The following is a 27,710-nucleotide window of genomic DNA, read 5'->3' as shown; positions in this document are numbered from 1 at the left end:
ACAGAGTAATCCTAGGTCGTCGTCTCTCTTATCTTAGAAGATAACAAGGGGGGGGTAGAGGTTTGGTATATATATATATATATATATATATATATATATATATATATATATATATATATATTGGATTACGTGTTAATTGACAGGCGTGCGAAAGAGAGACTTTTGGATGTTAATGTGCTGAGAGGTGCAACTGGAGGGATGTCTGATCATTATCTTGTGGAGGCTAAGGTGAAGATTAGTATGGGTTTTCAGAAAAGAGGAGTGAATGTTGGGGTGAAGAAGGTGGTGAGAGTAAGTGAGCTTGGGAAGGAGACCTGTGTGGGGAAGTACCAGGAGAGACTGTGTACAGAATGGAAAAAGGTGAGAACAATGGAAGTAAGGGGAGTGGGGGAGGAATGGGATGTATTTAGGGAATCAGTGATGGATTGCGCAAAAGATGCTTGTGGCATGAGAAGAGTGGGAGGTGGGCTGTTTAGAAAGGGTAGTGAGTGGTGGGATGAAGAAGTAAGAGTATTAGTGAAAGAGAAGAGAGAGGCATTTGGACGATTTTTGCAGGGAAAAAATGCAATTGAGTGGGAGAAGTATAAAAGAAAGAGACAGGAGGTCAAGAGAAAGGTGCAAGAGGTGAAAAAAAGGGCAAATGAGAGTTGGGGTGAGAGACTATCAGTAAATTTTAGGGAGAATAAAAAGATGTTCTGGAAGGAGGTAAATAGGGTGCGTAAGACAAGGGAGCAAATGGGAACTTCAGTGAAGGGCGTAAATGGGGAGGTGATAACAAGTAGCGGTGATGTGAGAAGGAGATGGAATGAGTATTTTGAAGGTTTGTTGAATGTGTCTGATGACAGAGTGGCAGATATAGGGTGTTTTGGTCGAGGTGGTGTGCAAAGTGAGAGGGTTAGGGAAAATGATTTGGTAAACAGAGAAGAGGTAGTAAAAGCTTTGCGGAAGATGAAAGCCGGCAAGGCAGCAGGTTTGGATGGTATTGCAGTGGAATTTATTAAAAAAGGGGGTGACTGTATTGTTGACTGGTTGGTAAGGTTATTTAATGTATGTATGACTCATGGTGAGGTGCCTGAGGATTGGCGGAATGCGTGCATAGTGCCATTGTACAAAGGCAAAGGGGATAAGAGTGAGTGCTCAAATTACAGAGGTATAAGTTTGTTGAGTATTCCTGGTAAATTATATGGGAGGGTATTGATTGAGAGGGTGAAGGCATGTACAGAGCATCAGATTGGGGAAGAGCAGTGCGGTTTCAGAAGTGGTAGAGGATGTGTGGATCAGGTGTTTGCTTTGAAGAATGTATGTGAGAAATACTTAGAAAAGCAAATGGATTTGTATGTAGCATTTATGGATCTGGAGAAGGCATATGATAGAGTTGATAGAGATGCTCTGTGGAAGGTATTAAGAATATATGGTGTGGGAGGCAAGTTGTTAGAAGCAGTGAAAAGTTTTTATCGAGGATGTAAGGCATGTGTACGTGTAGGAAGAGAGGAAAGTGATTGGTTCTCAGTGAATGTAGGTTTGCGGCAGGGGTGTGTGATGTCTCCATGGTTGTTTAATTTGTTTATGGATGGGGTTGTTAGGGAGGTAAATGCAAGAGTCCTGGAAAGAGGGGCAAGTATGAAGTCTGTTGGGGATGAGAGAGCTTGGGAAGTGAGTCAGTTGTTGTTCGCTGATGATACAGCACTGGTGGCTGATTCATGTGAGAAACTGCAGAAGCTGGTGACTGAGTTTGGTAAAGTGTGTGGAAGAAGAAAGTTAAGAGTAAATGGGAATAAGAGCAAGGTTATTAGGTACAGTAGGGGTGAGGGTCAAGTCAATTGGGAGGTGAGTTTGAATGGAGAAAAACTGGAGGAAGTGAAGTGTTTTAGATATCTGGGAGTGGATCTGTCAGCGGATGGAACCATGGAAGCGGAAGTGGATCATAGGGTGGGGGAGGGGGCGAAAATTTTGGGAGCCTTGAAAAATGTGTGGAAGTCGAGAACATTATCTCGGAAAGCAAAAATGGGTATGTTTGAAGGAATAGTGGTTCCAACAATGTTGTATGGTTGCGAGGCGTGGGCTATGGATAGAGATGTGCGCAGGAGGATGGATGTGCTGGAAATGAGATGTTTGAGGACAATGTGTGGTGTGAGGTGGTTTGATCGAGTAAGTAACGTAAGGGTAAGAGAGATGTGTGGAAATAAAAAGAGCGTGGTTGAGAGAGCAGAAGAGGGTGTTTTGAAATGGTTTGGGCACATGGAGAGAATGAGTGAGGAAAGATTGACCAAGAGGATATATGTGTCGGAGGTGGAGGGAACGAGGAGAAGAGGGAGACCAAATTGGAGGTGGAAAGATGGAGTGAAAAAGATTTTGTGTGATCGGGGCCTGAACATGCAGGAGGGTGAAAGGAGGGCAAGGAATAGAGTGAATTGGAGCCATGTGGTATACAGGGGTTGACGTGCTGTCAGTGGATTGAATCAAGGCATGTGAAGCGTCTGGGGTAAACCATGGAAAGCTGTGTAGGTATGTATATTTGCGTGTGTGGACGTGTGTATGTACATGTGTATGGGGGGGGGGTTGGGCCATTTCTTTCGTCTGTTTCCTTGCGCTACCTCGCAAACGCGGGAGACAGCGACAAAGTATAAAAAAAAAAAAAAAAAAAAAAAAAAATATATATATATATATATATATATATATATATATATATATATATATATATATATATATATATATATATATATATATATAAGGGCTATCTTCTGTGTGACACGGACGACCATCCATCTCTCTCTCTCTCTCTCTCTCTCTCTCTCTCTCTCTCTCTCTCTCTCTCTCTCTCTCTCTCTCTCTCTCTCTCTCTCTCTCATGGTCGTCGTCGCCCTCTGTAGCCGGGCTAGCCACACGAGGAACTAGTGCCACCGTCTTTAACAAGGCCCTTTAGCCCTACCGTGTGTCAAGAGCTTCCCTCCTCCTCTGCTGCGGCGGGTGGCGGGTGGTGGGTGTTGGCGGGCTGGGCGACCTCCCCTCACTGAGACCAGAATGCCGTGTCGTGCGTCGGTCGTCCACAGCCCACGTTAACAACACCATCAGACACTGGTGTTCCGTTGACCAGGAGGCATGAGCAGCATCCGGCTGGCATGAGGTATAATCAACCGGTATATGCGATTATCCAACCGGTGTAGACATTATCCAACCGGTGTAGACAATTATCCAACCGGTGTAGACATTTATCCAACCGGTGTAGACATTATCCAACCGGTGTAGACATTTATCCAACCGGTGTAGACAGTTATCCAACCGGTGTAGACATTATCCAACCGGTGTAGACATTATCCAACCGGTGTAGACATTATCCAACCGGTGTAGACAATTATCCAACCGGTGTAGACAGTTATCCAACCGGTGTAGACAATTATCCAACCGGCGTAGACAATATCCAACCGGTGTAGACAATATCCAACCAGTGTAGACAATTATCCAACCGGTGTAGACAATTATCCAACTGGTGTTGACAATATCCAACCGGTGTAGACAATTATCCAACCGGTGTAGACAATTATCCAAACGGTGTAGGCAATATCCAACCGGTGTAAACAATATCCAGCCGGTGTAGACAATATCCAACCGGTGTAGACAATATCCAACCGATGAAGACAATATCCAGCCGGTAGAGACAATATCCAACCGGCATAGGCAATTATCCAACCGGTGTAGACAATATCCAACCGGTGTAGACAATATCCCACCGGTGTAGACAACATCCAACCGGTGTAAACAATATCCGACCAGTGTAAACAATATCCGACCAGTGTAAACAATATCCGACCAGTGTAAACAATATCCAACCGGTGTAGACAATATCCAACCGGCATAGGCAATTATCCAACCGGTGTAAACCATATCTAACCGGTGTAGACAACATCCAACCGGTTTAGACAATATCCAGCCGGTAGTGACCATATCCAGCCGGTAGTGACCATATCAAGCCGGTAGTGACCATATCCAGCCGCCATAAGCAATTATCCAACCGGTAGAGACAATATCCAGGCGGCACGAGCTATCATCCAAACGACACTGCCCAACTGGCTGTCTGTATTCAGTCTGTATCCAGGCGGCTGTCTGTATCCAGGCGGGATAAACAGACTTGCTACAAAACCCGCCATCCAGCATTTCATCCCACGTCCCCAGCACATATTTCCCGACCAGGGTATAAACAACCTTTTTCATTCTCTTTTTTTCCCCCATCCCTGCTGCCAACGTTATAAAATTGTTTCGTTTCCAGGTCTGGAATTAATTACGGAACAGCACTGGGGGAAAAAAAGAATCCGTTCCAATGGATATTCTTTTGATGTGCCAAACTTCCACAACTAGATTGATAATGGCCAGCCAGCCGAAAGGAATTATACATATGTGTGTGTGTGTGTGTGTGTGTGTGTGTGTGTGTGTGTGTGTGTGTGTGTGTGTGTGTGTGTGTGGTTGTGGGTGTGTGTGCGTGTGTTGTGTGTGTGTGTGTGTGTGTGTGTGTGTGTGTGTGTGTGTGTAGGCGAAGTGAACTAGAGGGATGAGGTGGGTGTACCCAAGCGAGAGAGAGAGAGAGAGAGAGAGAGAGAGAGAGAGAGAGAGAGAGAGAGAGAGAGAGAGAGAGAGAGAGAGAGAGAGAGAGAGAGAGAGAGAGAGAGAGAGAGAGAGAGAGAGAGAGAGATTTGGGGGGGGGGTCTGTTAACAGGGACACCTTACTGTTCCACACAAACTGTTGTGTTTGGTATTGGTGGACTCAGGTGTTCCTTCCTCATGGGGCAGGTTAAGTGAGTCAGTGAGTTCAGTCAGTATCTCTCCTTCATGAGTCGTGAGAGACTCACGGTGCAGCAAGCCCTCCCTCACCTCGTGAGGTTGGGGTCATGAGGGAGGGACTCACATTCCTCACACCACTGTCTTATCTGAGGCTTCTTCTTCTCCTGCAGGGGACCACTTCGGGATGCGGGACGGGGCCGTCTACTGCCGTCCACATTACGAGCTCATCCTCCAGTCAGAGGCAGAGATGGAAGCTATGGGCGTGTCCCCTGGGATGTCGTACCCGCCCCTGTCCCCCGCCACGCCCCGCCTGGCCTTCTACAACGGCGTGGGAGCGGCGCAGAAGGGGCGGCCGAGGAAGAGAAAATTAGCCAGCGAAGACATGCCTCCACTGACGCCCCTCACCCCCGGCATGGGTAAGTCTGGCACCTAGTGGCATCCAGTAGCACTCAGTACCACACTGTGGCATCCAGTATGACTCAATACTAACTTTGTGGCACCCATAGGATTTGATATCAACCTGTGGTATCTAATGACACCCAGTAAGACTCAATACCACTTTGTGGCACTCAGTGGCTCTCAGTAGGACTTGATATGGCACCCAGTAGGAGTTAATATCACTCTGTAGCACCCAGTGACACCTGGTGGCACCCAGTTGCCCCACCATAGCCTTCTGCAGCGCCATCTCGTATGAAGGAGTCTGAGGGAAGAACATTGTGTTTGAAATCGGTCACCTTTGTAGGGGAAAGACAGACATGCAGCAGACAGTTGAGCGTCGGCCGAGATTCTGAAATGATCCCCGAAATGAGAAACCGATCCTCTGAGAGGTTTCGGGGCGACCTGACACATATTCAACTCAGAAAAGAAAAATACGAAGTAATTCCATACTGACGGCTAGAATTCGCATGATTCGATTCGTGGTAATGGATATAAAACTGGTAAGCGAACATTTGCCTTTGAATGAGGTAAAGTGTGTTTTATTCCACAGGGTTGTTAACGTACAGAATAATCTAACAATAAGAGGAACTGAAAAATAATAAGATGGTTGAGAAAGATTTGCCTTGATGTCGATGACTGATTATATCTGCGTCTCCGAAGACATAAACTTCTCAGGTGTTTTTCGTCGGTTTCTAGTCCCTTCCACTGCTACAAACAGCCTCGGATAGGACCCATTGATGTGTTACTGTTTGTCCTCCTTTATAACACGACTCGTTATGTTGGGTGTAATGAGATATTTGCGTTTAAGAAAAGAGGAACGGGTTCGTCTTGATTAGTCAATGAAATCGCTCTTCAGTAAGAGTTCGTACAATTTTATTTAACATGTAATTTGTCTATACATGTGGCGCGACATGTTTCGTGGAGACAATCCACCTCATCATCAGGTGGCAGTACTTAACTAAGTAATTTAAATCCCAACATCACACTTGGTTCCCGCCAGCTTCTAATGATTTTTTGCTTAATATCATGTTATGGATCTTAGGTGTTCCGTCTTTACGTTTCGAAGAACTGTCCACTGTCTACATCATCAAGCCGGTTTAAAAACTTACAGGCTGTAGTCAGGTTACCCCTTACTCTTCTCTCTTCCATGGCTGACAAATCAAGACGTCTAGCCCATCCATGTACCTCACCTCTCTCAAGTCTGGTACCATCTTTGCTGTCCTTCTCTGGACCTTCTCTATCAATTTGTTGTGCTCCTTTAAATGTGCTGACCAAACCTGAGAAGCATATTCTAGTTTTGCCCCAATGCAGACTGTGAACAGCTTGCTGAATATTTCCTCACACATGTACTTGAATGTTATTCTATTAGATGATAGCAGACAGCTTGTTCCCTCTGCTATTTTTCTAATGTGGGACTCTGGCGACAGGCTAGGGATGTCTCGTCCCAAGATGCTCTGTCTCACACACACAGATTCTTGCTGCTTATTTCCCGTTAGTTGATAATCATATCAAGGCTTTCTGTTTTTCGCTGTGTTCCATCCTCATTACATAACATTTCCTTGGGTTGAATTTCATCAGCCGTATGTTAGACGACCAGCTTTGCGCGCGCCCGTGTGTGTGTGTGTGTGTGTGTGTGTGTGTGTGTGTGTGTGTGTGTGTTGTGAAGACCTGGCATGCTGTGTACTGGGAATGTCAGCTCGGAGGCAACGCTGTGGTTCGCAGCACAGGTGTCACAGCCACACTGTATAAACCAAACCTCCCCGACCGTTTAGCTGTGTTACCAAATATTACCAGTGAACTCTATTAGCGGCTGGTGACTGTGTAAATCTCCAGGAGGTGTGATGGTGCCGGTCTCTGCCTGACCACATATCCTTCATCTTGGTTTTAGCCACTTTTATTCGTAGTGTTTACCACTGAAGGAACCCCACCATGTTATACTTCGAAACATTCGTTCTTTTGGTTTATCTGTCATTCTAATACTTTACTTTATATATATATATATATATATATATATATATATATATATATATATATATATATATATATATATATATATATATATATATATATATATATATATATATATATGTTTGTAGATATTACCTATCCTCACGAAAATGTGAGCAGATGTTAACCTATCTTCAAGTCAATGTCACCATTTCTTCTTCATATCTGTTTCATTTATAAGTCTTCTAATTCATACGCTAATGGTGTACAGTACCATATTTTCCCTCGATGGATATTGACCAATTTCATTGGCATTCTCCCATACTCCTTCAAGCTCTTCATTAGAATAATTGTCGATGAGCAACGAAGTTGATTCGTTTAACGAGAGAGAGAGAGAGAGAGAGAGAGAGAGAGAGAGAGAGAGAGAGAGAGAGAGAGAGAGAGAGAGAGAGAGAGAGAGAGAGAGAGAGTGAGTCCCTGTGGTATTATAGGGAACCAAGACCTCCAACCACTCCACGTAATTAGAAATTCCTGTTGATCTAGTTTCTACTTAGAGCTAATTGCCTGGATGAACGGCAGTCATATGTTCCCTGGCCTGGAGTGTTCGTTCCCCTGTGTCCACGAGTCCACAGGAGGATGACCTGGCTACCCTTGGGGGGGACGGGGGGGGGGTTAAACCAGCTTCACTCTGCTTGGGACGCAACCCTGAACCATCTGGGTCCGCGAGGGTGAGGAGGAGAGGAAAGAATGTCAGGTGGTGGGAAGAAATTCAAGGGGAGGAGGAGGAGGAGGAGGAGAGGTAATGTAGGAAAGGAAAAGGGAAGGGAGTCTACGGGGATAGGAGGAAGAGAGGAAGGGAAAATTGTCTGGAGGAGAGGCTGTGTATGAGGAAAGTGGACGGCAGTATTTTGTTCAGTTGTTGCCCTTCCGAGAAAGGCAATGTTCGTGAAGGAGGAGGAGATAGTGCGCCAAAAGGGGCAAAGGACCAGCAAGAGAAAAGGGAGCGGGTCAGCAATGTCTGGGGGCAGAAGGAGGAACCAGTGTCAGGGGGGAAGAGGCCAGTAAATGTTCGTGGGTGATACGGGGTAAGTACGTCTTGTGGGAAAGATGGCAGTAATGATTTGGGTGTTAGCTTGGGGGAGAGAGGGGTTAAGGGAGAGAAAATGTACGTCGGGAAGGATAAGAAAGGAAGGGAGAGTGAGGGAGGGAGGAATAAAGGAAGGAAGGGAGGGAGGGAGGAAGGAAGGAAAGGAGGGAGGAAGGAAGGAAGGACGGGAGAGAGGGAGGGAGGTAGGAAGGAAGGAAGGAAGGAAGGGAGGGAGGGAGGAAGGAAGGAAGGAAGGAAGGAAGGGAGGGAGGGAGGTAAGTAGGTAGGAAGGAAGGAAGGAAGGAAGGGAGGGAGGGAGATAGGAAGGAAGGGAGTGAGGGAGGGAGGGAGAATCTAGAGAGCTTGTTGACATTACGTTCTCTCTCGCTCACCCTGTCAATAAGGCAGCAGCCATCGACTCCAGCCAGCCACTTGCCTCCTCCCCCTCCCGCTCACTGCACACAACACTCTCAGGATCTCCATCGCCGATAAACACGGTGTAGCGGAAGCAGCCGGAGGGAAGTGGTGGAGGGACATGTGTTTTTATTTAATCCTTTTCTCTGTCTTACTCTTGAAAAGTCAGTGGTGCATGGAGAATAGCCTGGCTGTATTGGCAGAGTACACACGGCTGTGAATGGCTCCCTCTGGAGGGGGTTTACTAACGCAAACACTACACCACCCGAGCCCAAGTGCCCCGTTTTCTATAACATTTTCCTCATTTTTTTTTTTGGCTTATGCTCTCAGAATAACTTCACGAGTTAAGTGAATGTTGAGCTTTGTTATGTAGATCTGTACCATCCCTCCTTTGCCGATTATAATTAACAGACGCATCATCCTCCACTTTTTCTCCTGGTGAAAGCATGTTACAGCCTCCAAGGAAGAGACGATGAGGTGATAAAACCCTCCCAGTTCAAACAGGGTTCCCATTTTCTGTGTCGTCAGTCAACACGGAGCATATGTTTGAATGCAGCCTCTGTTTGCCCAAGAGATGAAATGGGCGCCATGAATTATATAATGCGATGAGACCCATTGATGCGAGGGGGGCTCTTTGATGGTTATTGAGGCCATTCCCGTGATAATCTCAGATCCTGCTGGCAAATCTCACTTAGATGCTCTGATCTGCGCTGCCTGGCTGGCTGGCTGGCTGCTCAGTACGGCTTAGTCCGTGTGTGTGTGTGTGTGTGTGTGTGTGTGTGTGTGTGTGTGTGTGTGTGTGTGTGACGTCGTGTCGGGCTGTGAGGTTGTCTGTCTGATTATGTGTCTTTGTCTGCTTTCTCTGATGTAGAAATCTGTCTGGCTTTCGCTGGTGATTCCTGTCTGTCTGTCTGTCTGTCTCTCTCTCTCTCTCTCTCTCTCTCTCTCTCTCTCTCTCTCTCTCTCTCTCTCTCTCTCTCTCTCTCTCTCTCTCTCTCTCTCTCTCTCTCTCTCTTTGTCTGTCTGTCTCATCCTTTGTGTCTGTCTACCACCTGTTTGTATATACATATATGTATCTATCTTGTTGCGTGTCTGTCTGTCTGTCTGCGTCTCTCATCATTCGTCTATCTGTCTGTCTCTTTGTTTAAGCGTCTGTCTGTCTGTCTGTCTGTCTGATTGTCTGTGCGTCTCTCTCTCTCTGTTCATTTCTGCACGACGTGTGCTCTGTCCTAATTTCTGAGGCGTATGTACGATTCCTCATAAAGGTTTTCAATCGCTGTACATCACCGTGTACACACATCTGTTTCTCCCCGTTTCATAACCTAACCTGATGCTGTCCCTGAGGTGTTACAGTGGGATGCCTATTGCACACCTGTAGACGCCTTCTTATGGTGATGTTGACAGACGACACACGATCCGATGCTCCTGAGAGAGATGGCATATATTACACACGCCTCAATATACAATGCTATATAGCATCTACGATGAATGATACATCTTCTTGACTGCATGAGATGTGAGGATCAGTGCCTTTCACATTAGCTCTATACTTTCAGAAGTATTTTATGACATCGATGGTTGTCCTAACGTTTCTATAAGGCTGGGTAAGCCAGGTGAGTTGGTACGGGTTTCTTTGATGAGGGGAGAAACTCAGACCCTTAATTAAATTTTTTTTTTTCATCCTTGAAAACTTTACAGTAGAGGGAAGGGGTCACGCGGTGCGATGTGTGGTCATGTTCGTCCGTGTGTGTGTGTATGTGTGTGTGTGTGTGTGTGTGTGTGTGTGTGTGTGTGTGTGTGTACGTACGTTTAGCTGTTTGTTAAGACCATCTTATTAGCTGGTGGGGGATGGGGGTGCGCGCGCTCGGGTCCAAACCCTGACTAATATAGCCATTTCGATGCAGATCTCTCAGCTGATGATGGTGGTGGGAGGGGGGGGGGGGGGGGGTGAAAGACAGGTCAGCTTGACCCCAACCTCCTCCTCCTCCTCCTCCCCCTCCTCCTCCTCCTCCTCCTCCTCCTCCTCCTCCTCCTCCTCCTCCTCCTCCTCCTCCTCCCTTGATCAGGCAGGAGCTCTGCCCTTCGTGATGGTTAACATATGCAAATACATTCGTCCAGGAACAATGCCTCGTGCTACGTGTATTAATACATCATAAAAGAAAATGACTGTAATGTATGAAGTTCCCTAGATCAGCAACAAGTTCGGATGAAGAGCCAATTATGATTATTTTCTACATGACTTAGTATCTCTATATCCTTATGATTTTGATATTATTGATACTAAAGAAAATTATTGATATTAAAGAAAGATTTTTTATTGAAAAAAATATTTAATGTTTTCTTTGGTCATTTCTTTTATTGTTATAGTGTTATCGGTATATCAGAGTCCAAAACATTATTATTATTATTATTATTATTATTATTATTATTATTATTATAATTATTATCATTATTATCATTATTATTATTATCTAACGCGGAGAGTGGCTGTTGAAAACTTTAATGCTGAAATGTTTATGCGTTAGAACAGTTATGTTACCCTTAAATCATCGTGTAATAATAATAATAATAATAATAATAATAATAATAATAATAATAATAATAATGATAATAATAATGATAATAATAATAACAATAGAAATAGTAATAATGATAATAGTTATAACAATAATAACAATGATATTATCATTATTATCATCATTATTAATGATGATAGTAATAATGATAATAATGATGAAAATGATAACAATAGTAATGATAATAATAATGATAATAATGATAATAATAATAATAATCATAATGTCATATCGAGGGAGATATATTGCGTTTTCCCAGTTTCTTCTTCATCCCAGCAGCCAAGGTTCTGCGTCTTTCCCTCATTTAAGGGTTGATTGACTTCAAACTAGTCGTGTGTTACTTTAGCCCAGACACCCTTTCTCATTTTCTCATTTTCTCATTTATGTTTTCTCCAAGGGATTTTGTGGGGTTAAAGGTTAAAAAAAAAAAAAAACCAGAAAACATAATTTGAACTGCTGCCCCTTTCAGTCTCAATAAAAAAGGACGAAATTCTGCAAATTAATACTTTTCCACACTCACCTCACAATGACCAGGATATGTTCATGTATACCCTTTTTCTTCAACCGGGTCATGGGGTCATTAAAATCGAAATTCGATTTTCTTTTGACCACTGCCTGGCCGTATTTCTGCCAGTGCTCACTGCATTTGTCATAAAGATGTCATTTTTCACTTGCCCCGATATGCGTATTTCCAATTCGCGTGTTGGCTTATTTTTGGCCGTTATTATCATCCTTTTCTTTCATGTTAGCTGAGACGGCACGGGCAACTGAGGCTCAAGACCACCCCGTTTTCCTTTTATATTTTAGCCGTTGTATGATTGAAAGAAAATGGTATTCTAGCAAAACCACAAATATACAGACAATAAGAAATGATTTCTTTTTTTTTTTTAACTTTTAATCTCAAAAAAAGTCTAGAAATGTTTAGGTCTTGCCCCAACCAGGGTTCGAACCCATACACTGCTCGACCCTGGGCGGCCCACGAATGCGTCGAATGCGTCATGGTCAGGAACGCTCACCGCTACACTACAGAAGTCCAAAAGTCATCAATTTTTCCTCTCTGTTTTCTAATATTTTCTCATATTTCAGTTCTTGAAATGTTGTACATAACTGTCTTTGCACATACTCCACTTAAGGTTGAAGACATATTTATGACCTGAGCATTTCTAGCCTTTTCTAGAGGTTAGAGGTTACGAAATATCATTTTTTTTTTGTCTTATCATTTAATAATTTGTCTGTTAATAGTCCATTTACTTCAATCAAACAATGGTTAGAGTATAGAAGGAAAACCATTTTATCTTACCTCACCCTGGGCCTTTCCTCACCCTGCATCTTGCCTCACCCTGCATCTTGCCTCACCCTTTGGCTTGCCTCACCACGGATCTTTCCTCACCTTGGGTCTTGCCTCGCCCCTGGGCCTTCCTTTACCCTGTGTCTTGCCTTATTCTAGATATTGCACCACCCTGAATCTTCCCTCACCCTGGTACTTCCCTCACCCTGGTACTTCCCTCACCCTGGGACTTGCCTCAGCCTAGGTCGTCCCAAAACCTGGCACAGAAATTTCTAGCAAGAATTCCCACATACGTAGCATCTACTACATCCTCTAGTTGACCTTGACAAGTCTTGACACGGAGACTATTTAAGCCGTAGGTGGAGGGAGACACACCGCATCCCCTCGTGAGTGTTGTTGACCTGGTTCATGAGAATTGTTTCTATTCCATTATTGCTGTAGTATCGAAATGTTTGGCTCAATATTAAGTAGATGTGTCCTGTCATCTTAAGAGAAACAGTTGGCTTGAATTGGGAAATGATTTGCTACGTAGGCAGTATAGTAAACAGATTAGCAAATCGTCCAAGTTCTTTCCAGCTGCGAAGAAATTTACAGTAGCGGACGAAAGCCCCAGGACCCGCGTGATCGAATCAGTACCGAACCCCCTGTCTCGAAGGCAAGGGGGGGTAGAAGGTTCGATACAGATTCGACCAAATGTGTATCGAGGATTCAAATGTATACAAAGACTTCAGACGTGTACCGTGAGTCCGTGACTTCAGGTGTTTCTCAGGAATTTTGTTGGAGACCGTAAACCTCCCAACACTGCTCACGCTCCTCGTATTGTAGGGGGTCAACTACTACATTGTTTTAGCAGTGTTATGACGGACAGTCTCACGGGAAAGTTCCGTTCATTACACCTGCATGAGGAGAGGAAGACTTGATGAAGATGTCAGATGTGTGGCAATACGATCTTGGTCTCAAAGAGGAGACAGACACGGGTATAGCTGGTTTCTCGATGGCTCTGCTGGCAGGTCTAGAGTTCAGTGACTGGCATATGTATATATAATCCAGGTGTGGAGTACATAACTAAACATTTTTCCTAACTGTACGTAAGTAATAGAGATACAAACACACACACACACACACACACACACACAACGCCATCCAAAACCAACAGCCTCCTCTCACCCGTGTTGTTGGGCCCACCAGACCGCCACCAGAAATAAAACAAGAGTCAGGGTGCTGAACATCTCACTAGGAGGACTACAGGACCAGGTAGTGTGCGATACAGGTAATGTCAGGGGCGCCGCCTCGAGGCCCACGTAACACCCCCCCCCAGCAGGCTGAGGATGTTGTCCTACCAAACACCCGCGACGGAAGCGCCGAGAGTCTTCCCCCCCCCCCCCTCCCGACGACGCCCCCCATCAAAGACGCCGACCGGTGACGCGGCCGACACCAAACTGGAGGGAATTAGAGAGGCGTCGGAGGTCGTGGCGGTACAGTAATGAGGGCTGGAACAACACCCAGACGCGGACGGTCCCCTTCGTCATGCAGCTCCTCATCACACAAGGGATGATTACACCCTTCCCGACAGCGTCTCCTCCAGCAGCCGCAGCAGCAGCAGGAGAGAGAGAGAGAGAGAGAGAGAGAGAGAGAGAGAGAGAGAGAGAGAGAGAGAGAGAGAGAGAGAGCCAGGCTCTCGACTCTGTCTGATCACCTGCGTATTATTATTTGCGCTGGTAATGCCTGCTTTTGTCACAGTCATTTCCTAAGTCATCATTACAGCTTGTAAAACGTCTACACCCCTCCCAACCCCGTCGTCTTTAAGTCTGTTTACATGGCGTACTAAATCTTCCTGGGTTAGGGCTTGAACTTTGAGACCCCGAGCCCTGCAGACCACCACCTCCACCACCACCAGACACTTCACTCCTTTGTCTTACTACATACATCTCGGGAGGAGGGGATCATGTCCCCTCCTCACCTGGCAAGACCAGTCCCTGGATGTATCAAAACACGTCCCACTAACTATTAACTGCTGATTACAGAGCACACTCTGGCTGCAGGGCTGAACCATCGACCTCCCAGGCCCCGCTTCACAACCCTCCTTCGTACAGTCATTCTCTTTAATAAAGTCTAAATTAGCATCTTGAATCCAAGTTCACGTCTGTTACGTGAAACTCTTGACCTAATTGTGCCTTTTGTTGGCGACTTAGCGAGAGCTGCTCGGGCGGAGACCAGCCATACAGGTTTGTCATTGTCTTCCTACGGTGAAGAATTACTCTAATGGCGTGGTATTGTTGGGTTTTGATGAGTGAAGCTTCTGAACACAGATGGCTGGCATACGGTAGGTGGCCAGCGGGAGGCGGGGTGCTGCGAGCCCTCTGAACACAGTAGGTAGGAGACGGAAGGCGGAACACTCTCGCGTTCTCTGGGTCTGAGTTACGTTATCAGTTCTCCTTGTTTTGAATTACTACGTGTCGTTCCAGTAATAAGGATTTGAGATGAAGTCGAACACTGTGTGTGTGTGTGTGTGTGTGTGTGTGTGTAGATTGTAAAGTGAGTCAAAACATACCTAAAACACCGAACAATCGTCTCTGAACACATCTATGAAGCCTTGTGGCTTTGTAAGCTAGTATTTCAGGAAGGTCTTGCTCCACTGTCCACTGAACCTCCTAAATGCGCTGCGTGTCGTTAGTTTTGTTTACAGTGAGATGATGAGGGAGGCAGGGCAAGAGGGAGGAGAGAGACGGGACGACGAGAGGGAGATGATGCAGGGCGAGGGTGAGAGGATTATAGAACACTGATAATAAGATAAGAGAAGGTGAGTCCGAATACCTGAGGGTAGGTGGAGAAAGGTTAACATTAAGAGTAGAATATAAACTGATGTAAGGATCCAGTGGTCTGTAGCTGTTTGCTTTTGTATGAAGACGCAGTTGGGAATAGAAATTGAAAGATGGTAGAGGAGGGAAGACCAGAGATTAACGTGAGATGGAAACTCACGAAGGGAAATGAGGCGTGGTAAAAGACTGATAATTTCAGAAATTGGGGAGAAATTGTTCTCATTCTCAAATGCTTGACTCCGTTTATCTATTTCCTCCTATTCTTCCTATTACCATCTATATCCACCTTTACCCAGACGACAAGGCTCTTACGTCTTGCCTTACACACATATTACCCATAAGACGCAGTAGTTAAGTGGGCTTGTACGTTAGTAGGGAAGGCATCATTCGATGGTGCTCCTCTGTCTGTCTGCCTGCATGTCTGTCAGTCTCGAGATTCGTCTAAACACACTGTGATATGATTACAGATAAGGTCATAAAAGTAAATGATAAAGTCAAAAGGTAACTTGATACATATGTCACCCTGACGTATCCATCCTTTCTAGGTTTAAAAAAAAAAGAATGAAAGTTTCACTACACAGCATAAACACACAATAAACACAGCATAAACACACAATAAACACAGCATAAACACACAATAAACACAGCATAAACACACAATAAACACAGCATAAACACACAATAAACACACTTTATGAATACACAATATAACTACACAGCATAAACACACAATAAACACAGCATAAACACACAATAAACACAGCATAAACACACAATAAACACAGCATAAACACACAATAAACACAGCATAAACACACAATAAACACACTTTATGAATACACAATATAACTACACAGCATAAACACACAATAAACACAGCATAAACACACAATAAACACAGCATAAACACACAATAAACACAGCATAAACACACAATAAACACAGCATAAACACACAATAAACACAGCATAAACACACAATAAACACACTTTATGAATACACAATATAACTACACAGCATAAACACACAATAAACACAGCATAAACACACAATAAACACAGCATAAACACACAATAAACACAGCATAAACACACAATAAACACAGCATAAACACACAATAAACACAGCATAAACACACAATAAACACAGCATAAACACACAATAAACACACTTTATGAATACACAATATAACTACACAGCATAAACACACAATAAACACACTTTATGAATACACAATATAACTACACAGCATAAACACACAATAAACACAGCATAAACACACAATAAACACAGCATAAACACACAATAAACACACTTTATGAATACACAATATAACTACACAGCATAAACACACAATAAACACACTTTATGAATACACAATATAACTACACAGCATAAACACACAATAAACACAGCATAAACACACAATAAACACACTTTATGAATACACAATATAACTACACAGCATAAACACACAATAAACACACTTTATGAATACACAATATAACTACACAGCATAAACACACAATAAACACAGCATAAACACACAATAAACACAGCATAAACACACAATAAACACAGCATAAACACACAATAAACACACTTTATGAATACACAATATAACTACACAGCATAAACACACAATAAACACAGCATAAACACACAATAAACACAGCATAAACACACAATAAACACAGCATAAACACACAATAAACACAGCATAAACACACAATAAACACAGCATAAACACACAATAAACACACTTTATGAATACACAATATAACTACACAGCATAAACACACAATAAACACAGCATAAACACACAATAAACACACTTTATGAATACACAATATAACTACACAGCATAAACACACAATAAACACACTTTATGAATACACAATATAACTACACAGCATAAACACACAATAAACACAGCATAAACACACAATAAACACAGCATAAACACACAATAAACACAGCATAAACACACAATAAACACAGCATAAACACACAATAAACACAGCATAAACACACAATAAACACAGCATAAACACACAATAAACACAGCATAAACACACAATAAACACACTTTATGAATACACAATATAACTACACAGCATAAACACACAATAAACACAGCATAAACACACAATAAACACAGCATAAACACACAATAAACACAGCATAAACACACAATAAACACAGCATAAACACACAATAAACACAGCATAAACACACAATAAACACACTTTATGAATACACAATATAACTACACAGCATAAACACACAATAAACACAGCATAAACACACAATAAACACAGCATAAACACACAATAAACACACTTTATGAATACACAATATAACTACACAGCATAAACACACAATAAACACAGCATAAACACACAATAAACACAGCATAAACACACAATAAACACAGCATAAACACACAATAAACACAGCATAAACACACAATAAACACAGCATAAACACACAATAAACACAGCATAAACACACAATAAACACAGCATAAACACACAATAAACACAGCATAAACACACAATAAACACACTTTATGAATACACAATATAACTACACAGCATAAACACACAATAAACACACTTTATGAATACACAATATAACTACACAGCATAAACACACAATAAACACAGCATAAACACACAATAAACACACTTTATGAATACACAATATAACTACACAGCATAAACACACAATAAACACAGCATAAACACACAATAAACACACTTTATGAATACACAATATAACTACACAGCATAAACACACAATAAACACAGCATAAACACACAATAAACACAGCATAAACACACAATAAACACAGCATAAACACACAATAAACACAGCATAAACACACAATAAACACACTTTATGAATACACAATATAACTACACAGCATAAACACACAATAAACACACTTTATGAATACACAATATAACTACACAGCATAAACACACAATAAACACACTTTATGAATACACAATATAACTACACAGCATAAACACACAATAAACACACTTTATGAATACACAATATAACTACACAGCATAAACACACAATAAACACAGCATAAACACACAATAAACACAGCATAAACACACAATAAACACAGCATAAACACACAATAAACACAGCATAAACACACAATAAACACAGCATAAACACACAATAAACACACTTTATGAATACACAATATAACTACACAGCATAAACACACAATAAACACAGCATAAACACACAATAAACACACTTTATGAATACACAATATAACTACACAGCATAAACACACAATAAACACACTTTATGAATACACAATATAACTACACAGCATAAACACACAATAAACACACTTTATGAATACACAATATAACTACACAGCATAAACACACAATAAACACACTTTATGAATACACAATATAACTACACAGCATAAACACACAATAAACACAGCATAAACACACAATAAACACAGCATAAACACACAATAAACACAGCATAAACACACAATAAACACACTTTATGAATACACAATATAACTACACAGCATAAACACACAATAAACACAGCATAAAAACAGTTTAAACACAGTATATGCACAGCACAAATACAGTTTAAGTACATACAAGTTCATGACAATACCGTTATAAACACAGTATAAACACAGCAAACACCTACAGTATAAATACACAGCAGATACACAAAGTGTAAACACAGGATTAATACACAACAAACACTTTAGTTCTGCCCCATTCCTTTGTATCCAGCCAGAAGGATCATTACGTACTGATGCCCCACACAGGAAGGAATACAAGTGTATACCAACAGCAGCAGACCACCACTGGGTCCTCAACGAGGCTGTTTGTGACTGTGAGAGAAAACAGAAATTCGTGTATCTTGTTTGGTCGCCGGGCGGCTGACAGCTTTACTCTCTCTCCAATTTTTTTTTCTCTTTTTCTTTTCTTGTCGTAGGGTGACCAAAAGTGAACACAGTATTAGAGGTGGTGGAACGCGCCACGAGCGAAACGTAAATAGAAGAACCGAGAGCCCTATACTTGTAAACCCTGAACATGCTCCTTCTTGGCTTCTCTGTAAAGCTTACTATGCATTAAATCATCAGAGATTATTACCTCCAGGTCTTCTTCCCCGCTCACCTTCTGCAGTTCGACAGAATTCATACCGTAGCTTGTCTTCTCGTTTCTATCAATCATCAATCAGGTATTGAGGCCTTGTTGATATCAAGATTCACTTGTCACCTGTGAATGAGTGTATTTGATGTCTATAGACGTGCGAGAAAGAGAATCGGACCCAAGTGTGATTCCTGCGGTACGCCGTTAGTTAAAAGTCCGTAACCATTCTGAAGTTTAGCTACTGATCACTACTTGCTATTTACGACCAATTAACCAGTTTTCTAAACACCGAATAAAACACCCCTTCATCCCATGTGACTTTGGCTAATCAATTTTTTTCATGCGAGATTCTATCAAATGCTTTCAAACAATTTTGGTAGATAACATCGAACGCTTTACTTCCATCAAAAAACATTAATTAGGTCATGAAAAACGGAAGATTATCGAACACGTTTGTTAACCATAAATGATATCAAATTTGTCAGACATGAACTACGGTAGATTTTTCAGACATGGCAAACCCACTGCTTAGATTTACATACTATAGACCTTTGCTCATTATCTTCACCTCAAAGGCGACGTAGCATCAGAATTCTGTTTTCCCATAGTATTAGTGTATGGCTTTCGCTCCTCGGATGATCCTCTTTTTCGGCTGTCAAGCACTGTCTTCCCCCGCGTAAAGATGTCACCGAACGAAATGATCAAGTTGTTATCTAAGACTTGTTCTATGCCAGGTCCTGGGTCATACGGCATTGTACAACTTCTCTCTCTCTCTCTCTCTCTCTCTCTCTCTCTCTCTCTCTCTCTCTCTCTCTCTCTCTCTCTCTCTCTCTCTAGAAGAGAACTGCACTGAGGCATCATATCCTCGCCAGTGTATGAATAGCAAGGTTAAACCACAGGTCTGTCTTTACCCTCATTTCTCATTCATGAAGTGGCCATAACGGGAGAAGACGACGACGTAACAAGCTGTTGTAAGAAGGGAAGAGCCAGCCAGCCACGGCTCTACCTATGTAATTCTGGGCTCTAGACAGTTATGTATATATATATATATATATATATATATATATATATATATATATATATATATATATATATATATATATATATATATATATATATATATATATATATATATATGTGTGTGTGTGTGTGTGTGTGTGTGTGTGTGTGTGTGTGTGTGTTTCCCGTCGTGTAGCAGTTAGCTCTCCTGAAAGGACGCATTCACGAGCCGCTCAGGGTCGAGCACATAAGTTCCAATCCTGGTTACGGCAGTCAGTCCCACAGTCAACCCAGCTGTTCATCCATCTTTCGGGTTTGGTTAATACAACGGGTAGTGTTAATGGGATGGCCTTGATTACGTATCATTGAAAGTGAGTGCACGTGAATATCATCCAAGCTAACGTTCAGGGAGGTGGGGGAGTTAGAGCTAGGGAGACGGGAGGGATAGGAGTTGAGGTCGTCGTGGTTCGGGATTCGCCGCTCAGGTTCGAGCGGAGCTTCTCGAACCGGGGTGTCACCACGCTCAAAATTTGGAGGAGAGGAGGAAGAGGAGGAGGAAGCATCGTTGGTTGAAATGAAAGCGACAGACAATCTTGATTTTCACTTTGATCCACAACTGTTAAGTTTCATCTAGAAAAAGAAGAAGAAGAAGAAGAAGAAGAAGAAGAAGAAGAAGAAGAAGAAACAGAAGAAGAAGAAGAAGAAGAAGAAGAGGATGAAAAAGGACGGGGAGACGGACGAGGAGGAGGAGGAGGAGAATAAGATAAAGGAGGATGAGGAAGAGGGGGAGGAGGAGGTCCAGTTTCGTACTAGTGCTGATGTTCAGACAGGATCCTTAGCTGTTCATACCTGTACAAGATCAAGATTTTCACAGTCACAGAAAAACAAACATTTTAGCTGTTTCCTTTCTTCATTCGTACTTGTTCCCTGTTCCCGCGTTGGCGAATTAGCGCCAGGGACGGACGAAGAAAGGGCCTCATTCGCTCACGTCCATTCTCTAACTCTCATGTTTAGTCATGCACCGAACCCACAGCTCCTCTACCCACAACCAGGTCCCACAGACCTATCCATAGTTGCCCCCGGCTAGTTCACATACATACAGATAGACGAACATACAAATAGTAAATGTCCGCACTAGTGGTACGATAGATGGACCCGCAAAAAAAAGTAAATTGATATAATATTCTTTTATCTGCGATGTGTAACGGAAGTAAAATATAACCCATGAAAAAGATCCAATTAAGAGATTTACACTGTATTGTACAAACAGGTTTGCCCGTATCAGAATGACCCGCTGTGTCCATGTGGACGTACACTCGATACTCACCTACATGATCCTCCAGCTGGGAAAGAAACTCTGGTTATTGATTTACAGGTAGGTAGGTAGGTAGGCTGTCAGGTAGGTAGGTAGGCTGGTGGGTAGGCTGTCAGGTAGGTAGGCTGCCATGTAGGTAGGTAGGTAGGTAGGTAGGTAGATAGGAAGGTAGGTACCTAGATAGGCTGTCAGGTAGGTAGGTAGATAGGCTGTCAGGTAGGCAGGCACGCAGGCTGTCAGGTAGGTAGGTAGGTAGGTAGGTAGATAGGTAGGTAGGCAGGTAGGTAGGCTGTCAGGTAGGTAGGTAGGTAGGTAGGCTGTCAGGTAGGGAGTCAGGAAAGCAAGTAGGTAGACAGGTAGGCAAGCAAGTATGTAGGCACGCAGGCAAGCGAGTAGGAAGGCAAGCAGGTATGCAGGTAGGTAGGTAACCAGGCAGGTAGGTAGGTAACCAGGCAGGTAGGTAGGTAACCAGGCAGGTAGGTAGGTAAGCAGGTGTGCAGGCAGGCAGGTAAGCAGACTGGAATTCAAAACATACATTCAGTACAGATGAACGCATTGGAATTTCAACGTCATACTCTTGTGTGTGGAATATATATATATATATATATATATATATATATATATATATATATATATATATATATATATATATATATATATATATATATATATATGTACTTAATCGCCGTCTCCCGCGTTAGCGAGGTAGCGCAAGGAAACAGACGAAAGAATGGCCCAACCCACCCACATACACATGTATATACATAAACGCCAACACACGCACGTGTACATACTTATACATTTCAACGTATACATACAAATACATATATACACATGTACATATTCATAATTACTGCCTTCATCCATTCTCGTCGCCACCCCGCCACACATGAGATAGCACACCCCCACCCACTCCCCCACCCGCGAGGAAGCGCTAGGAAAAGACAACAAAGGCCACATTCGTTCACACTCAGTCTCTAGCTGTCATGTGTAATTCACCGAAACCACAGCTCCCTTTCCACATCCAGGCCCTACAAAACTTTCCATGGTTTACCCCAGGCGCTTCAAATGCCCTGCTTCAATCCAATGACAGCACGTCGACCCCGGTATAACACATCGTTCCAATTCACTCTATTCTTTGCACGCCTTTCACCCTCCTGTATGTTCAGGCCCTGATCACTCAAAATCTTTTTCACTCCATCTTTCCACCTCCAATTTGGTCTCCCACTTCTCCTCGTTCCCTCTACCTCTGACACATATATCCTCTTCGTCAATCTTTCCTCACTCATTCTCTCCATGTGACCAAACCATTTCTACACACCCTCCTCTGCTCTCTCAGTCACACTCTTTTTATTATCACACTTCTCTCTTATCCTTTCATTACTTACTCGATCAAACCACCTCACGTCACATATTGTCCTCAAACATTTCATCTCCAACACATCCACCTTCCTCACCCCAACCCTATCTATAGCCCATATTTCGCAACCATATGACATTGCTGGAACCACTATTCCTTCAAACATACCCATTTTTGCTTTCCGAGATAATGTTCTCTCCTTCCACACATTCTTCAACGCTCCCAGAACCTTCGCCCCCTCCCCCACCCTGTGACACTTCTGCTTCCATGGTTCCATCCGCTGCTAAATCCACCCCCAAATATCTAAAACACTTCACTTCCTCCAGTTTTTCTCCATTCAAACTTACGTCCCAATTAGCTAGTCCCTCAACCCTACTGAACCTAAAAACCTTGCTCTTATTCACATTTACTCTCAGCTTTCTTCTTTCGCACACTTTACCAAACTCAGTCACCAGCTTCTGTAGTTTCTCATCCGAATCAGCCACCAGCGCTGTATCATCAGCGAACAACTGACCTACTTTCCAAGCCTTCTCATCCCCAACAGATTGCATACTTACCCCTCTCTCCAAAACTCTTGCATTCACCTCCCTAACCACCCCATCCATAAACAAATCAAACAACCATGGAGATATCACTCCAATTCTTCTTGTCCTAGTTGTCATCTCTCATCCTTCTCGTCAGCCTCGATCCCTCTTGTTAGGCCCCATCTCCCTCCCCTCCACCCATCCTTCACCTCCATCCCTCCTGACAGCATCCCCAGCCTCCATCTTTATCTGTCAGCCCTGTAACCTATCATTCTCGTCACCACCATCCCCCATCTTCTGTATCCCTTTATGTCAACCTACGTTTCCTCCATCTTTCTTGTCAACCGCCCCATCCTCTCATCCTTGTAGTTAGCCTCCATAACCCACGCCACGTACTGGGATTGGGGGAGGGAGGGAGGGAGGGAGGGCCAAGGGCTTGGAAGGGAGGGGAGAAGAAGGGAGGGAAGGGGGAGGGAGGAGGACATGATGCTCGCGGATGGAGAAATACACAAACATTAAGGGAGCCACGCCATTGGTCAGGGTGGGTGTGACGTCAGGGGCGGGAGGCCCCGTGAGTGGTCAGGTGTGCCAGACATCTTCCAATATTGATTTCTTTTATTCGTGAGACACATCTGATGACAACAGTGTCCTGATCACTGATTGGTCAAGCAGATGTCACGTCAGTGGGTGGAGAAGGGGGGGGGGGGGGGCCGCATGCCGTCCGCCGATTGGTCAAGGCGGGTCTGTTATGCCATGGATTCTTAAAATTCCCCCAGAACAACGAACAATAGATTATTCCTTTATTGATTATATCCCTTAAAATGGATGATGCAAATACATTTTTCTCGGGAGATGTTTTACATTTTACTTTTACGGCTGTGTCGAGTTGGAGGACAGAGAGTCAGGCTGGAGAGAAGGGAGAGAAAAATAAGAAGGATAAATGAGCTGACTTGTAACTTGTAACTGCAGGCAGAGAGAGAGAGAGAGAGAGAGAGAGAGAGAGAGAGAGAGAGAGAGAGAGAGAGAGAGAGAGAGAGAGAGAGAGAGAGTGTGTAAGGCATTCCGCGCATGATTTGTCAGCTTTCGTCAGGCTCGCCTGACACTCCCTACATTATCTGTTGCGCGTCAGCCAGCCGGGTACGTTAAGGCTCAGCTGACACTCCCAAGATCTGCATCACGTCAGCCGGACGTGGCTATAGCCTGGGCTGACATTCCCCTGATCTCTCCCGGATATACCCAGCCTCGGCTGACACTCTCCTGATCTGTCACCCCTCGTCAGCTGGATACGTACAGGGTCAGCTGACACTCCCATGACCCGTTCCTCGTCAGCTGGACAAACTCAGGTCCGGCTGACGCGACGGAATAGACCACTAAATTAATATAGTGAGACTTTGTGTATCATACTGAGGTCTTAGGACTATGTTAAATCTATCAGAAAAACTTGCCTTTGTTAAAGGTATGACCAGTACGTTCCTGTGTTAGATCACACCTTACCTATGTTAGATCATACTCAGGCAATGGCCTCGCCTTATCTTTATCAAAGCCTTGATTGTGTTAGGTTAGCCATCTAGACCTTGTTAGATCCCTAAATGAAACTTGACTCTGTTAGATGGTTCTGGTGCAAGAATCATCACTGATTCTTTTGATGGAAAGATGTTTGCTTGCGAAAGAGAATTATTCTATTATGATGGTTATTTTTGACAGACAGACAGACAGACGGACAGACAGACACACACTCAAACACCCACACAAACACCCACCCACACACACACACACACACACACACACACACCCGCGCGCGCGCGCGCGCGCGCACTTGGGGCCACGTAAGGGAAACAGAAATATTGAAAATATACAAAGGAAGAATCTAAATCCTTTAGCATAACACGAAAACCTTTAGTTATTTCTTATTGAGAAACGCTCAAGTGATCACGGAGAAACATCAATAGCTAAAGCATGGAGGAAAATTTCTTAAAATAATTCAGGAAAGTCATTAATTATACCAAAATATAGAAGACAGGTCGTAGACAGATGTTGAGAATACCAGACTACTATATAGTGAGAAAGAGGCTTCATGCACTCTGCGTAAGCTTCATGCACTCTACATAAGCTTCACGAACTCTACAAAGGCTCCACGCACTCTGCAAAGGCTTCATGAACTCTACATAAGCTTCACGCACTCTACATAAGCTTTGCGCACTCTACAAAGGCTTTACGCACTCTACATAAGCTTCACGCACTCTACAAAGGCTTCATGCACTCTACATAACCTTCACGCTCTCTACACAAGCTTCACGCACTCTACAAAGGCTTCACGCACTCTACATAAGCTTCACGCACTCTGTAGAGCCTCACACACACTCTACAAAAGCCCTTTATTGAAAAGCGCATCAGAACACATGCACTCAAAATGTCATGCTATCCATACAACACACCCACAGTATTTTCACCCGTGTGTCCCGGACGTTTATTCTGCGCAGTGTGTACGAACGTGAAGACTCGTCCTTGTGTTTTGGGAGAGGGAAAACATTTACCTCTGGTACGTGAGCATTGGAGGTGCTCAGCCAGCAACAACGGACGGTACGTTGCGTGGGTGGAGGCCGGAGCGGAGTATAAAGTGTGGCGCAGAAATGTTTAGAAACATTTGTGGAAGGTAAGAGTTTGACCACTTGAGCACGACGGTACAGCCCTTGACTATGATGGTATAACCTTTGAACACGACGGTATAGCTCTTGAGCAAGACTTTACAACCCTTGAGTACGATGGTTAGGACCTTTGAACACGACGTTACAGCTCTTGAGTGCGATGGCATAACCTGTAAACACAACGGTACAACCTATGAGGACAAGAATCCAAGAAAAGAAGTCTTTTGATACGACGGTACAGCCCTTGAACACCATGTTACAACACTTGAGCACGGTGGTACAGTCTTTGAGCACGACGGTACAACGTTTGAGCACGATGGCAGAACCCTTGAGCACGAAGGTGTATCCATTAAGCAAGTCTGTATAACCCTTGAGCGCGATGATACAGCCCTTGAACATGATGGGGCAACCCTTGAGCACGACGGTACGACCATTGAGCACGATGGTACGACCTTTGAGCACGACGATACGACCTTTGAACACCATTGTACGACCCTTGAGCACGATGGCATGATCTTTGAGTTTAGAGTACCCACAGTGGAGGTTGGGTGGGTAGCTGGTGAGCGAAATAATGGTAGTGGTGTTAGTGTATCTGCGATTCTGACGAAGATGGTTAACGATAAAGGACAAGAGAATGGTGATGGTGATAGTTTACGGATGGTTGATGATAGAGGACAAGAGAATGGTGGTGGTGATAGTTCATGACTACCGTTGGGAAGATGATGTATCATCAACAGGAGGACTCTGCTGAAATGAGATACAAATAATTCTAAAGAAAACATTGCTGAATGTGCGAGTGGCTACTGGTATAAGTGTTGACTGCAGAATATTGATAGCTTATTGGCAATTAGATGAAGTAAGGTGAGAGCACAGCTAGGATTAAGAGGACAGCTAGGAGGAGGTGCTCGCATAGGTCATAATGTGCTAGGATTAAGAGGACAGCTAGGAGGAGGTGCTCACTGTGGTCGTGTTGTGTTCGAACTGTGATCACAGATATAATAGTTGAATGAAAGATCCTGAAGTATTCGTGTGTGATATTAGGGACGAAAAAAGGGGATATAAGGAATATTTGTTAAACAGTCATATGATATTAGGAAGGAACTGTGGTCCATGTCTGGCCGTGCAGATAATATATAAACTTTTAAAAGTCATTCTACACATTATCACAGATGTACACATGCATGATGAATCATACAAGCCCTGAGCAATGTTGTTTACGTAAATGATTCTTATTTCTAGATAATGTGTGTCATCCTGGATTAGTCTAATATTCCACTGTGATGTTTAGTGGTTGAGGAGAATGTTTAGTGTGTTGGATAACAAGAGTGATAAAGAAACATTTGAAGACTGAGTTCGTGTAAGTGT

The 27,710-nt window shown here is 43.3% G+C and overlaps 1 protein-coding gene across 2 annotated transcripts in view; it reads left to right on the top strand.

The window, feature by feature from the left end:
- LOC139750244 (LIM/homeobox protein Lhx9-like) overlaps positions 1-27,710 on the top strand; it is a 110,878-nt gene that overhangs the window by 66,919 nt on the left and 16,249 nt on the right. For both annotated transcript variants that reach the window (XM_071664751.1, XM_071664753.1), the window contains exon 4: positions 4,944-5,189. In XM_071664751.1, coding sequence (XP_071520852.1) covers positions 4,944-5,189 — 246 coding nt within the window. The remainder of the gene's footprint in view (positions 1-4,943; positions 5,190-27,710) is intronic.

The sequence above is a fragment of the Panulirus ornatus genome, chromosome 9, assembly GCF_036320965.1.
Source record: "Panulirus ornatus isolate Po-2019 chromosome 9, ASM3632096v1, whole genome shotgun sequence".
Lineage (NCBI taxonomy): Eukaryota > Metazoa > Arthropoda > Malacostraca > Decapoda > Palinuridae > Panulirus > Panulirus ornatus.
The sequence above is the reverse complement of the archived record's forward strand: the minus strand, read 5'-3'. Positions and strand labels throughout refer to the sequence as shown.